This window comes from Aedes albopictus, chromosome 3, assembly GCF_035046485.1.
Source record: "Aedes albopictus strain Foshan chromosome 3, AalbF5, whole genome shotgun sequence".
Taxonomy (NCBI): Eukaryota; Metazoa; Arthropoda; class Insecta; order Diptera; family Culicidae; genus Aedes; species Aedes albopictus.
In genome coordinates this window covers 201,115,045-201,130,750 of record NC_085138.1, presented here as the reverse complement: position 1 = coordinate 201,130,750, position 15,706 = coordinate 201,115,045, and the positions used below count along the sequence as shown (strand labels likewise).

The following is a 15,706-nucleotide window of genomic DNA, read 5'->3' as shown; positions in this document are numbered from 1 at the left end:
TTGAAAAGTTATGCTTGAAATATTTATTCAACTTTTTGGCCTAAACGCTACAGCTGGTGCATTCACCCTTGTGCTAAAAAGCTCACTTTTTAGTACACATCCTGCGAGCGAGCTTGACACAAACAAAACAAACGACGCAGTTGGCGAAGCGAAGCGCAGTTTCAGTGAAAACATCGTCGAGAACACATCTTTTTAGTGGATAACGCTCCTGATAATTTTGATAAGAGTCAACACAAGAAAAAAGCTAGTGCAAAAATGAAATTTCAATACAAGGAAGAACACCCCTTCGAGAAGCGAAAGGCCGAGGGAGATAAAATCCGACGCAAATACCCGGAACGAGTACCCGTGAGTAATCCTGCTGGCAATCTGTGTACTGCCCGTTCCGTGTGAATTTGTTTTCGCTGCTGCTCACCATAGTGCAGAATGATTCATGAGTATTGAGGGCGAGAAATCAAGATGTCCGACCGTGCCTGTAATTTTTCAAGGCAAACTTGGCTCGAATGGCGATATGGCTAAATGAGTTTGGGTCCATGGGGGTGGTGGATGCTTTTGAAGATTTAGCTATTTTTGCAGTTTTATGCAAACTATCCCAGAGCAATCAGGAAATATTTTCAGCAACTTTGGTCAAGGTTATTACGTCATTAACAGGATCGTTCCTTTGTTTTTTTTATTGTACGAAGGAGTCGTATGATGTTTATGAAAAATAAACTAGAGCCAGGTAGGTATCTACCTAATACCATGATAGTTTTCATACGCATTTATGTGTGGAAAGTAAACTTGAAATCTAGCTTAGAACTGCGTATTTAAGGCTGCTTCGCGAAAGTCTTCGATGAATTGTGAAATCGAAAGAAAAAAACTTATTTCTGGGGCTCGAAGTTGTTGACTGTAAACAAAAATACAATAATATTATTCATCAACTCAGCTGATTTTTTTCTGGTTCGAGTTGATCTTGCTGAGGTTGGATGGATGTGTGTGAATGGGTGAATGGTGCTTTTGCTCTTTGTTTTGCTCTAAGCCACCACACCATAATATTGGCGCTTAGTTCGTAAATATCTCTGTCCCCATCCGATCAAACTCGAGCGAGCAGATAAGTAGTAACCCAGTTGCTGTCTGTCCTACCCAAGTCATTTGGTATAGGTGACTTAAGGTGAAGGTGCTTTGTTTCGCGGGGTGTCGAAGCAAAATACATATAAGTCGTGAATTGATTGTATGTACATGTATTTAGCTTAGCACGAATGGTTTTAAGGTAGCAAACTCTTCCAAATCTTCATTAACAGGTGCGAAACAGATAATGCAAAGTGATTTCAAATTGTTGCATTTAAACAGCTTTTTCTGTTTAGTTTTATTAGCTACCCAAAAAAATCTGGAATGGGTTTTTAGACGACTACGGTAGGATCTGAATTTTAATTCAAATTTGTATGATCTATGTCTACCTAGTTCCCTGGAACAACATTGCCCCCAATCGCATAACAGTCCCATCTTTGTTGGGTTTCCTATTCATATGGGACTGTTATCCCGCGCAGGGAATGAGAACAAAACTATAGCAAATTGTTTTTGATAACAAAATGGAATCTAAACGAGTTTTCATTTCGATTTTTTAAAATTGAATATCAAAATAAGATATCTTTTTGTTATCATAACAAAAACTCAATGATAACAAGAATTGATTTCAAAAATCCAAAATAGGTTTAACATGCTTTTAGCATTAAGTTTACTGTGGAAGGCCCATATTCTGCGCATTCAAGACCTTTTCAATTTCATTGAGCTGTGATAAATTGCAATTCAAACCGATTTGTCTGAATTTTTGACAGTGCATAGTAGAGTGGGTCATTGTTTATATGGAAAAGTGAAAAATTCAATGGTATCCCATCAGATCAAAGCTTTTTTGATACCATTTCAGGACCCAAATAAGTGTGCAAAATTTGGGCACGATCGGTTATGTCTACGTTTTGCGCATCGCGATTGAAGTTTGTATGGGGTGAAAACATAGCCTAGGGTGTCCTGAAAAACTTTGTCGAAGACCGCGAAGTGATCTGATGCTTATGAAAAAAGTTATCGCGTTAGCATTGCTTGGTGAAACATCATGATTTTGTTGCTATTGTTATTCCTTTACATGTTAAAACAAAAACACATGTATGCAGTTCGTTGGTATAACTATTTTCACAAGCATCGGATCGCTTTGCGGTCTCCAACAAAGTTCTTCAGAACATCCTAGGCTATTAATTTACAGTATCGGTTAAAAAGTTTCAGACAAACTTTTTCAACTTATGGCTAAAATGCAAAAAAGTATGTTTTCTCATACAAAATCCCGTGCAAATTTCAATTGCAATGCGCAAAGTGTAGACGCAACCGATCGTGCTCAAATTTTGCACAGATACTCAGGACCCGAAACGGAACCAAAAAAAGCTTTGATCTGAGAAAACGTTTCCGATGACCCACACTAGTGCATAGTTACAAGCCTTGTTAATAAGTGAAAAATATAATGTTTATACAAAATATTGATTTTTTATGTAAAATTAAAGAAATTCTAAATTTGGTTCCTATTTCTGTACATCCTTTTTGGCAGTTTCCAATTCTACGCACATGAAATAAATTAAAATTTGCGCACATGAAATAAATTAAAAGTTCTCATTCCCTGCTCGGGATGCGAGTCAGGGCAGTAATGATCGGACTCGATTATCTGGGGACTTGCAAAAAATATATCACCGGATAATCGAGACATTTAATTTTGCCTTAGGGTAATCGGTAACGTCATTGGCGTACCTTCTGGGAATTTCTCTACTTATTTCATCAGGACTACTCCAGGAGTTCGTTCTGTCGATTCCCCCATGAATGCTAGGGTAAGGGAGGTATTTTGGACCCCTTTAGGAAGTGGATAGACAATTAGCATTAGCATTAGCATTAAGCGAGTCGCACAAATTCGTAGGTGGTACAGTCCTAGACCGCTGTTATGAGGGTTGCCTCCTTCCCGTCCGAACCAAAGCACAAAGATTTGGGACTAATCTTTGACTCTTAGACAAGACTGACGCAATCCTCCAATGGTCGAGCACTGTCCTGGCCACGTCCTTGCGACTGCTGAGGAATGGGAAAGGATGGTTAGTTTTGGACACCTATGAAAAATGTAGACAACTCTACGATCTCTCAGGCCTAGGTGTCACGGGAATTTGGGTGTTGTTAGTGGAAGGGTAAACTCCAGAAGATACGCTTGGTCAACGTTCAGACACACCATTGTTAGTCTTCTTCGAATCCGTTGTCTGCCTGATTCATCCTGTATTCCTCGTCGTCTTGATGGCATTTGGTTGAATTACTAGATTCTTCGGTTGATAATCTGAAATATAAAATAATATTAACATCGTACGTCAAATAAGCTACATATTAGTGATACGCTCGCCACAGATGCATAGTTTTACAACATTATTTATATCATACGATTAATTTACCTCAAACCTGCTGAAATAAAATGTTGATTAGCAGTACATTGATACAAAATTAACTACAAAACACAAAAAAAGCATCAAACTTTGATCTTGGAATATTTATTAATACGGTAAATATCAAGATCAAAATTTGATTTGGTAGATCTTACACCGCAACGCACCATCCTAAGGTGATCTACCCACGTTACGGGTGTTTAGGAAGTGGATAGACAATTCAGCGAAAAAAGAAGGCTCCACTTTCAAAATATGAATAATTTCAGTAGGCTTTACGTAGAGCAACATGTTTTCTGTCGAAAAAGGCCTAACAGAACTCAAAATTGTTGTAGTAAATATTAGAAATATCAAAACTCCTGAAGGATCTCGGGCTTCTATGTTGGACCACCTGGCTTTATTTTGGACCATCAAGTGCACATATTTTGGCCCACCAAATTAAACTAATGAATTAAATTAATGAAATGAAAGCCACCTCAGCAAAAAATTAAACATAGTTAAAAGTGGTTAAAACTATGTGAAGTTTACATCTTTTCTATTCATTTTTTTGAAGCAGGGAACGTTTAAAAATTACGTAACGGTAAAAAAAGATGAAATTTTGTTGCAATTGTCAGTTTTTACGCATTATAGTATAGTTAAAAAATGTTACGCAAAACGTGTATTTATTAACTATTGCATGACGTTAGTCACCATGTATAAATTACGTAACGCTTCATAGGAAGTGTGAAAGTCTAGTGATTTTGCAAAATATAAAGGCATTCCACACATATTGTAATGAGTGGAAAGGCCATCAAAAATTAAGTAATTTGAATGATACTTAATTTGTTAAACATGCATTAAATAACACATTGTCTCAGTCATCAAATAATTGCAGAGAAGGACAAGTTTTATAAACTGGATGACTGAACACCTGAAAATTTCAACTTGTCGAAAAGTTGTTAGGACACAAATCGAATCGAAATTTTTAACTTAACGAAAAGTTGTTAGAACATATCGAACCCAAAACACCCTCATTGTAAAATAAACGTATAACAGAGTACATTACATTGGCATGAATGTTTTCTCCTTTTAAAAGGAACTGGAGAGATGGATCTGTCAGGTGGTCCAAAATATATCCACATGATTATGTTGAACATATTTTGGCCATACCTCAAACCACCATTTTAGTGAATATTATCGTTCCACCGAGGTTAAGAACAGTTTATTTTGAATTCTTACAAGGCCCTAACTACATTCACATGAAAAAAATATTTATTTGTAAAAGTTAATACCTCTTCGAAGCCGACTACAAATTTGTCACTTTCTTTGTTTTTGGTGCTTTGCCGTGCGTTTCGTTGGAAGTGAAAACATTTTCTCTATTTTTGATACTGAACAGCATATTTAACAGACATCCAAAATAATCACATAGTTGAATACTTTTCGTGTTCCAATAAAAAACTCCCAAGATTTTGTAGAGATTATGTGATAAATATCATAAAACTCCATAGGTGGGCCAAAATACCTGCCCGGTCCAAAATACCTCCACTACCCTATCTGGGGATTCCTTAATGAATTCTTGCTGGGATTCTTCTAGAAATTTATGCTTTGAATTCCTGATGAAACGAGATTCCAGCAGCATTCCCTATATGTATTCTCTCCGGGAATATCTTCTGTGGATTCTCTCATATTCCGTTTTGATTCCTTCTGGAGATTTCTCCAGTAATTCCTTCAGAAGTTTTCTTATGATTTCATACAATAGTCGTCCCAAAATTTCTTGGGAGGAATTATCCAGGATCTTTTTTTTAATTTTTAGGACTGGAAGATGCCAAAGTCTTAGATGATTTGCAGCTGAAACTCGTTGAGAATTTCTTTGAAGTACTGGCGTAGCCACGGGGGCAGGGGGGATTACGATTAACACCCCCTCCCCCAGCCAAAATTTGTGGAACAAATTTTCAGTATAAAACGAAACAATTAAAACCTTAAATATGAGTAGTTTTGTTATGTTACATATTACTTGGCTACTCAAATTTTGCATATAAAATGTGATTTGCCTGAAGATGAGTAAATAAACACTCGAAATGTCGATTATAAGTAAAACATTTTCATAAGAAACCCGAGGACCGAAAACGTGCCAGCAATTGCTAATTCAGCAGAAGCCTTGGAGGGATCCATGAACAAATTTTTGAATGAATTTCAGAAGGAACTCAATATCTGCAGGAATTGAAATAAAAAAAAACCCTGGAGGAATTGCTGGACGAATCTCATAAGTAGGTACTTAGGTTTTTTTGGCCTTGCAGTCTCTGGTGAGCGGTGCGCAATTGGGTTTTAAAATTTAGAAAAAAAATCAATGATTTTATATACCGTGAGGTCGCCATTCACCGCTCATTTAACGGCATTTTCGTTAAGTATATGACATTAAAAATCGACGTTTGCGAATATTTCACATTAATTTACGTTAACAACTTAACAATTATGTTGTTATTATAGAAAAAATATAAAACGATTGTAAAATATGTTTACAGCCGAAAAAATAAAAATTCAAATGTGTTATCTCTTGGCTCCTATTACCGCTCATGCATCCATTCACCGCTCATGATGGATCCATTCACCGCTCACTGGATTATTTTTTCATGGAATCACAGAAACTATTCATTTATAAAAACAAAATAACTTTTATTTACCAATGTATTGATGATTCATGACGTTCAGTTCATCCTGTTTTGTCAAAATGGAATCTTTAACGGGTTTTACCTGTTGGATATTTTTTCCGCTGTTTGTCCTGAACAGTTCCCATGTTGTCCTGCAGCGCAGTGTGAGAAATATTTTTTGAGAACGTGATTTCAGGTACACCCATATAAAAACTTGGTGAAATGAAAGTTTTTTTAATGTGGCAGCATGTTACATTCACTTTTGTTACGATACTTTACTAACATTTGATCATTTTTGTATGATTGATCCAAAATGAGCGGTGAATGGGGCATGAGCGGTGAATGGCGACCTCACGGTATTTTTAAACGAAAGAGTACCTTTTTCTCAGCTACTGTGATTTTTTTTCTTCAGATTTTTAGAACTTTGTTTTGATACCTAAAACCAATTTCAAAGATTTTTTTTAAACCACCTTTTGACAGCTGGGTACCTGTTTGACAGCTCGCCCAGTACAAAATCCGACGAGGGGTGATTCATCAAATCACTCCCATACAAACTTCAAATTGATTTTTAAATAGGTTCCTGGGCACCAAAATTCATGAAAATTTAGATTTCGGCTCAGTTTGGCATGCAGATTCAGAATATGGAATTATCTCAACACCGCTAAAAAGCCAATTCAAGAAGGATTTCCTAATACAATGCTGAAGGAACTCTGATTAACTTTACAAGGAACTTTTTTTTTTTTTTTTTTTTTTTTTTTTTTTTTTTTTTTTTTTTTTTTTTTTTTTTTTTTTTTTAAGAGTGACCAGGTGGAGCTGCAGGACAGCTGATGACAAAGCCTGGACCCTTTCCCAACTTTCCCCCTACTAGGACTAATACTCACGATGGACTAGACGATGTCGTCAACTTGAGCAAAGTGTGTAGTAATTAGCATTAGGTCGTAGTAGTTTTTAAAAATACTGTTAACTTTTCCCATCGCACTAGTGTTTTGATCGAATGGAAGCTCCAAAGATGATTTGATAATTGAACAATATTTCAATAATCGAAAATCTCCGAGGTCACTGGACAACATTCAGAGATAAAAAAGGGTGTCTATGTCTATGCTAACGCCTTCAGAGTACTATTCTTAAGAAATATACAAAGAGCAAAAAGAAAAAAAAAATGTGTCGTAGCTAATTTTTAAAGATTTGATATTTCTGAAAATTATTCGAAGACAGCTACCAGAACTAGCGTTTTTAGCCGATATGGGCAACTAGTTTTTCTGACAGCTTCCCCAAACAATAATCAGATAATATCCTCAGTTATTTTATAATACATTCTGAAAATTATTTCAAGCTGATTACCAATAGTGTCAATAACCGATGTTAGTCATTGACAGCACCAGCATCATCTCCAAATAACTCTCATATTAGTGTTAGATAACACTTTTTGAGCTTCCATTCGATATTGTAAAGAAATTTGTCAAACCCTATTTATCAATATATAGTCAATAATGTATCAAATTGTGTTTTTAATTTCGCTAGTCGTCTTCTGCATATCTGTGATCATCTCAGTCCAAAGTAATATTATATCCATCGTAACCCTTTACAATGTCAACCGTCCTAAATCCTAACTAAATTCCTGCTTTTTTGATCAGTGAAATAATACCGTCTAAGATATAAAAACAAACAAGTTCAGTCAACTGATTTTTGTCAAAAATAAAAATGATAATGATTATTTGTCAACTTTTATAAATTCACAAAACCCATAAAAATAAGAAATACAAATACAAACTCCTATAATCAACAGTTTTATCTTTACCTAATCAGTCTATAATGTTCTAATTGTAATGAATCTAATCTGTAAGGCTGTAAGTCAACTTATCCTAGCGTCCCCTGTCCTGTGTACTAACGAATTCAAGTAACGAATGATGAGTGTAACGCAGAGACCTCCTCTACCCACTCTTGCGTTACGTTAAATTTAACAATTATTGTTAAATTTGAGAAAATTCAAAAAATGCAAAGATTAGGTCTATGCAAGCTGAATTATAATTTGTTTTTGACTTGTGATAAATGCATGACGGATACTCCTTTGGTTCCCATTAACACTTACGGCGATTCCTTCACTTGCGCTCAACTCGTAAACTAGATATATCTAGCTCAAAGTCCAAGCGGTGGTGAATGAACTGGCGCTAAAGTGCTAATGGGTTAAGCCCTCCCATCGCGTCAAGATCGAATATCCAGGGGGACGATGGACTAGACGATGTCGTCAACTTGAGCAAAGTGTGCAGTATTTAGTATTGGGTCGTAGTAGTTATCAAAAATACAGTGTCGCTTACTCTTCCCATCACACCCGTATTTTGTGGAAGCTCTAGAAATGTAATATTTTGATACTTTTGAAGACTACTCAGTGACAATTATCAGAACTAGCGTTTGTAGCCGGTATGGGCAACTAGTTTTTCTGACATCATCTCCAAACAATAATCAAAAAATATCCCAAGTTACATTGTGTATTCTGAAAGTTATTTCAAGTTAAATACCAATATTGTTATGATGAACCGATGTTGGTCATCTACAGCACTGGAATCATCTTCAAATAACTCTCTTTTTGAGCTTCCATTTGATGTCGTGGACATAAAACTTATCAGTCGAACGCCTTATGTTAATGTACAGTTAATGTATCCTATGTCGTCGCTAGTCGTCTTTTGCTTCTCTGTGTTCATCTCTTGTATCCCTATGAAGTCTGAATTATCCTTATGTCCACCGTATCATAGCATAGTTTATACTACATTCAAATTACTACAGTTTTCCATGTTTCTGGATCCTGACAAAAAAATAAGATCAAGTTTTAATTTTGATCACATCATAACTCCTGCTTTTTACTATTGTCATAATATCGACTAAGTCAGGTCGTAAGGTAAGGTCGGTTAGTTGGTTATTGTATTAGCAATTGAAACTAATAAAGATCATCCATCAACTATGGTGTACTCATCCCTAACAGAATCTATAAAAATAAACAAATCTCATTTTAAAATAATAATTTCCTTCATAATCTTCTAATAGCAGTCAATTTGAATGTTAACATAAAAGCTTCAACTGTAAGCAAACTTGTCTCAGCGTCACAGTGCTTGGAGTAAACTTATGATAAATACACCTAAGGGAGCCCCTAGGGTTCTCAGCATCGATTATGTCTATATAAACATTTCCTACTCTCACGTTATTCTTATAATGCCAACTACATTGAAAACGTCAACGTATAGAACCTGTCACTATGTCCACCTAGTCAAGTAGTGAACCATTTCTGTCGAGTTTAGTCAAGTCATGACGTTCCGGCGTCAAAAATATGTCTTACCCGTGACCAGTGGATCTATTTGATGGTTAATCCCACGTTGGAAACAGAATAGTTATGTTCTTACCTTGGGTGTTTTTTTATGATTTTTACTCACGATTCCTCTTCATTTGGGCTGCAAAACGGTGAGTCGATAAAGAGAGCGTCCAACATAGCTCTGGTCCTCACAAGTTCCTACCTCATGCTTCCACGGGTCAAGCGATGACAAAGACCGCCAGCTAAGAGTTGTGTGCTTAGCTGGTAGTGCAGCCTGGGCACTGTTGTCCTTCTGACTTCAGCTAGATTGAGGAGGTACGATTCGAGCGTTTGTTCACCAAGGAGGTGCGGCTCAAACAGCGTCTGTTCTGGCATCCAGCGGCTGAGTAAGAAACGCTGCACCACGCCCAGCTAGATCCAAGGTGGTAGCCCCATCAGTGTGGTCGTCCCAGTGTTGGTTGAGACGGTGGTGATAGAAATACTCCGAGTTGTTATTTTGCTCATGTAAAAGGAAGGGAAAAGAAAAGAAGGGAAGGAAAGGATATGATTAGTAGTTGTTATTCGGTACAGTAGAGAGGTTGTGGTGATACACTGGGTTCAGTTTTTATATGGCTGGTCGATTCGCAAGATGAAAAGATGTAACAATCCAATGTATTCACTCAATGGCTGTTCAGAATGGTTCCACGGACATGAATAGCAAATCATTAATTTTTCAACATATCGGATGTGTTTAAAAATCGTTCATTTATGTAATGTACTTTTTCCCTGAAGTACGAAAACGCGCGATCGCGAGTTAATGATTTACATCCCATCTTCAAGGGATCCCTACAAGCTCAATGCATCATTCTTGCACTTTAGAATATCAGCGTTGATGAAGCTGTTCAAATATTACGTAACATGTTTGGGGAAAAATAGATTTTATTTACTCAAATAAATTACATTACATAATCTTTCAACAACCCTTTACTTGTTCTCCCAAGAACCCTGCCTCGACCAAGTTGGCAGGACGCTGCCCAAACCCTCTCTGAACTAAAGGGCAGGGTGATTAACTTTACAAGGAACTTATGATGAAATAAAAAAAAAACACTTTTAGGGGAATCCAAAAAAACTCCTTGCAAAAGAAAGAAACTCCTTCAGAAAGAAAAATCTTGGAAGAATAGGACAGATCGGTGAAGTTCCAAATTTTGTAGTAATGAGCTGAATTTTTGTATGGTGAGAAGGTCAATTCTCCGTTTATGCAATGAAATGGCGCAAAAAGCGTGGGTATTATGATTCCTTGCCTAATTTGATGCTGTTTGAACAAAACTTTGGGTAACAGCGTTGTTGTTTTCTCCATTTCTTGCACCATCAACAACGTAGTTATCCAAAGTTTTGCTCAAACAGCATCAAATTAGGCAAGGAATCATAATACCCACGCTTTTTTCACCATTTCATTGCAGAAACGGAGAACTGACCTTCACACCATACAAAAATTCAGCTCATCACTACAAATCTAATACTACACCAAACGTGCCCCATTCCCGTAATAACTTCTGAAGGAAACGCCGGAGGAAGTCCTTGAGGAATTACCTGGGTGAATATCAAAAGGATCTCTTGGGTAAAGTGCAAAATGAATTTCTTGAGAATTTAAATTCCTTCTAAAAGAATCCCCGGAGAAACTCCAGGCGGAATTGAAAAGGGACATCTACTCTATTATGTATCCGAACAAAAACTTTCCATAGGTTTGGTTTTCAAGAGATATTATTATTATTATTTATCTTTATTATCGAGATTTTCAGCTCTCGGCTGGTGTATCTTGTATTTCAAGAGATAATCATGTGGAATCGTACGGGCATTACCTAACGAATTCCAACAATATTTTTGAAGAAACCCCTAAAAGAATTCCCTGGTAGAGACCTGTATGAATGGACTACCCGCTTGGCACACACCCACTGTTGATCAGCAGGAGTAAATCCATTTATTTTGTATGGTGAAAAGCATCTTAACTTGAATTACTTGAAATAGAAAGCTTTTACTGAAAAAATATTTGGTAGGCTCAATAGTAGTCACCATTGTGCACAACTACTACCAAATATTTTTTCCAATAATGTATTCCACTTCGATAAATTTGCATTTAGATGCTATTCGCCATACAATATTTTTGCGATTTACTTTTAGCGATTTTTCGCGCATAGAAGCTAGCGCCACATTGGTCGATGCGGAGAGTAGGAAAACAGCCGATGCAGTTAATTCATTCCAAAATGTTATCGTGTAAATATTCTGTAAAAGCTGACGCTTGTGAAACAAGTTATGCCCTAGAAACCGTTTGAAAGGCATAACTGTTAATGTGTAACAACACAAATAACAACAATAATAAAATCCTTTTCTTTTAGCTGGTAAATAATGCATACATTTACCTTTTTCCACGAGCGTACGCAAATTTTGCGGACTTCGACAAGGTATTCCCAATATATACTATACATTTACATCACCGATTACATGGCATAGAACAAAATTAAATTTGGGCAACTGCAAAAAAAGCTTTGCTTCTTTTTACAAGTTCCGGTATACAGCTGTGTTCATAAAACTAGCAGTGAAAGCCGTTTTCCATACAAAATGGTCAACTTTGACATGCTGTAACTTTGCTCTGCTCTGAGCGATTGAGCTATAAATTTGACAGCGAACTACAAATATGGTGAATATTGCTTTAGCAAAATCTGAGAATTTTTGAAGCACGAGGAAAAAAGTTAAACACTATGTGAAATTGATCAAAATAATAGCAGTGTTTGTTATGATTATTTTTATTTAGTCAACATTTTCAATTTGTTTAACCTTATACATTAACTTGTAATCAAGGAGGAAACTGTTTAAATAGCATGCAAAAATATGTCTAGCTTCTTCAAGATAAAGCTACATTTAAATTTATTTACACTGCTATTATTTTGAACAATTTCACATAGTGTTTAACTTTTTTTCACGTGCTTTGAAAATTCTCAAATTTTGTTAGAACGAAATTGACCATGTTTGTAGTTTGCTGTTAAATTTTCAGCTCAATAGCTCATAGGAGAACAAAGTTACAGTATGTCAAAGTTGACCATTTTGTATGGAAAACGGCTTTCACTGCTATTTTTATGAACACAGCTGTAGATTCTACTTTTCGCCCTCCCCCTCTGAAAGAATTAAACTCAAAAGAATCGCATACATGCAATTTAAAAGATCAATAACATATTTGTGAAAAAAGGAAAAAAAACATTTGGGGACCGGCGTTCAAGGAAGCAACTTCTATAGTTGTTTAATTTGTTTAAATGTAGGTGCATCCAATTTGCTCATTTTCAGTGTATCAAAATTCAGCCATCGCGCAACAATAACGACAATGTCGCAACCTGAATTTGTTGCAACATTCTACCCAACGCGACATACGTTTGTCCCAACTTGAACAGAATAGGACAAAGATCGTGCACCACGATTTTAGAGATTTTTATGGCTTTCATTGTGATTTTCGAGGTGTTACTTCGAGTCGGTCAACACTGCAACGCTGCTGAAGATGTATCATCAATAAGTTTCGATTTTGGGTTGGTAATAATTGATTATTCACGAGTTGAAAAGTACGCAACAAATTCAGGTTCTGTTTTGTCTGCAACAAAAATTTTTGAGATCATGTCATTATCTGTTACCAGTTGTGATAAAGAGTAATCGACGCGTCTTCTTTGTTGCTTGTTTTGTGCCTCTTTGTCTGACAATTTTCTTCACTGCTCATTTTATCTGTATTGTCTTCACAGGTGATTGTTGAGAAAGCTCCCAAGGCTCGCATTGGAGATTTGGATAAGAAGAAGTATCTAGTCCCGTCCGACTTGACCGTCGGCCAGTTCTATTTCCTAATCCGCAAGAGGATTCACCTAAGGCCTGAGGATGCCCTGTTCTTCTTCGTTAACAATGTAATTCCACCAACATCGGCAACAATGGGCTCGCTGTACCAGGTGAGATAATAAAGACACCATCAAACGTTGTATTGCATCAAATCGTAACAAAAACTTTTTTTTTGTTACAGGAACACCACGAGGAGGACTACTTCCTCTATATTGCTTATTCTGATGAGAACGTGTATGGAAACAAGTAAATAACGAGAGTGATATGTATAGAAAAGGACTGCTATATATGTATTTGCTATATGATATTTCCTGTTCGTTTTGACAATATTATTTTGCTGCACGCTTTCGGGTAGATATGTTCCAGCGATAAAGTTTGTTAGGTTACAGCGACACCGACATCCGTTAACGTGTCACCGCGTTACGATGCATTTGAAACATGGTTCCAGCATCTGTTCCGGTATATGAATGTCGAATGAAAGGCAGAACAACATTTCAACAAGTATTGTAACCGAATTGAAATACAAACAGCTAACATAAGTCAAATTAGTTTAATTTGTTAATGCTGGCTTGTCATTTTAAGTGCTTGTTGAAAAAACTCTGTGCAGTCTACAAATTGGTATTTGAAGAACTTGTATAACAAGATTCTCGTGTTTATTTTGTGTATTTGTATAATTTGTCTGCGCCATATACCGGAATAGACACATCTAGAAATATTCTCAACACAGTCACCATGTGTATGTTTCAAAACTAACAATAATTATTGTAGTAAACGCAAATGCATATTGAATGAAGAGCATACATAAACCTATATAAAAAGTGAATATTATTCAAAACGTAATAAAAAACACATAAATACTGCAAAATGTGTGAAAGCACATACCAAAAACACATTTTTAAACATAGTTTCTCATTTTTAAATATACTAGTAACCCCAATCTGTATTTTCTTCGTTTAATTTACACAGATATATGGAATAAATTATAAGTCGTAAGTAGGTACTAAGTTGATAAATTACTCTCACTTCGAACGCTCCCTGCAAGCATACCAACAAAAGAACATAATTGCTCACTCATCATTTGGACTAGCATGATTTCGGACGGTTATCACTAGTTATCACTAGTTTATTGAAGAGCTAACGTAAAGCTAAAAAGCGCAGTTGACGTTTTTTTTCTAAACAGTAATTGACGCATCCAAGACTGAATTACTAATAGTAGAAATGAAAGAAAGTTGAATCATTTCAGAATCTGTTAACTTTCACACAATTTATGTATTTACCATAAATATGTTATTTTTGCATCCAAAGTTGAACATTTTTCGTTACCTAACCTCACATTTGATCGACAATAGCATTTTTGAACTTGGTGAGATGGTGATCAGTTTTGATGCATGTAAAAATATTAACAAAAACCCGACTTAATCCACCTATGGTGAACAGAACCCTTCTTACACTTATTAAAATTATTGTTGTATTATTTGTATTTAACATAATAATTTTGTGTAATTGACCAAAAGTTCTAGAAGATATTGTGTATTTGGCATCTAGTGGATTGGTTTCCAAAATAGCATCATGGACCATGAACTAAACTACCAGAAATGCCACACACCTGTATGGAATGTTTAAAAAATAGCTTACATATTCTGGAATATTGTATCTTTTGTTAACTGCCAAAAGATCTAGAATCGATTAACAAATGGGTAAGAAAATCAGCGAGATACACTTTGTCTAATATCTCTTCATCAGTCGAATAAATTAGCTCCGAAGTACTTGGTATTCATGGTTATGGTGTAAAAAGGACAAAAATGATATATCTACTAAGTTAATCAGTTTTGGCATTAGCTAGTTATTTTGGCTGTCCGGTTCTTGCATTTCTCCCACAATATATAAATTCAAAGCTTTCATTTAACATATTGTTAGTTTTCATAAAATTCCTGTGTATTTGTAATTTGTTATTTATAATTTTGTTGAAAACAATAACCTGCTAGTATACACTTTGTATGAGGTCAGCATTATTTATTGAAAAATAATTTCCCATAGACTGGTCAAAAACTTATGTAAGATAACAAATTAATATAATAATAAAAAATAATTTATTGAAATACTCTTGGTAAGATATTTCAGTAATCAAATGTCGAATCGAAATACAATTTCAGGGCCTTTTACAAGGATATTGTAGCTTTCATTTGGTGCTTAGAGAACTTAAATCGGTTAACAGACGGCTGAGATATTTATTATGATACACTTGGTCAAAAATCTCAAAAGGTTTAGTTGTATAAATCCTAAGTACTCTTCGATAGATATCTCTGTAACCAAATGTCCAAACGAAATAAAATTTCTGGGCGATCTACTAGGATGCTGTAGCTTTCATTTGGTGCCAAGAGAACCCAAATCGATTGACAAACGGCCGAAATATTTATTATGATACACTTGGTCAATAATCCTAAAAAGTTTAGATGTATGACTCATAAGTACTCTTCGAAAGATATCTCGGTAACCGAACGTCC

General features: G+C 35.8%; 1 protein-coding gene across 1 annotated transcript; it reads left to right on the top strand.

The window, feature by feature from the left end:
* Window positions 1–112: 112 nt before the first annotated feature.
* LOC109404489 (gamma-aminobutyric acid receptor-associated protein) lies at window positions 113–14,202 on the top strand. The gene is made up of 3 exons (XM_029863248.2): window positions 113–345; window positions 13,115–13,312; window positions 13,384–14,202. Exons 1-3 carry the CDS (start codon window positions 256–258, stop codon window positions 13,450–13,452), a joined length of 357 nt encoding a protein of 118 aa, XP_029719108.1. The 5' UTR covers window positions 113–255; the 3' UTR covers window positions 13,453–14,202.
* The last annotated feature ends 1,504 nt before the right edge of the window (window positions 14,203–15,706 follow it).

What these genes read in the sequence shown, in the direction of transcription:
- LOC109404489 (XM_029863248.2), top strand. Translation starts at nt 256, where the DNA reads ATGAAATTTCAATACAAGGAAGAACACCCCTTCGAGAAGCGAAAGGCC. An exon ending in AATACCCGGAACGAGTACCC is followed by an intron (nt 346 to 13,114) that starts GTGAGTAATCCT and finishes TTGTCTTCACAG; the next exon opens with GTGATTGTTGAGAAAGCTCC. An exon ending in CAATGGGCTCGCTGTACCAG is followed by an intron (nt 13,313 to 13,383) that starts GTGAGATAATAA and finishes TTTTTGTTACAG; the next exon opens with GAACACCACGAGGAGGACTA.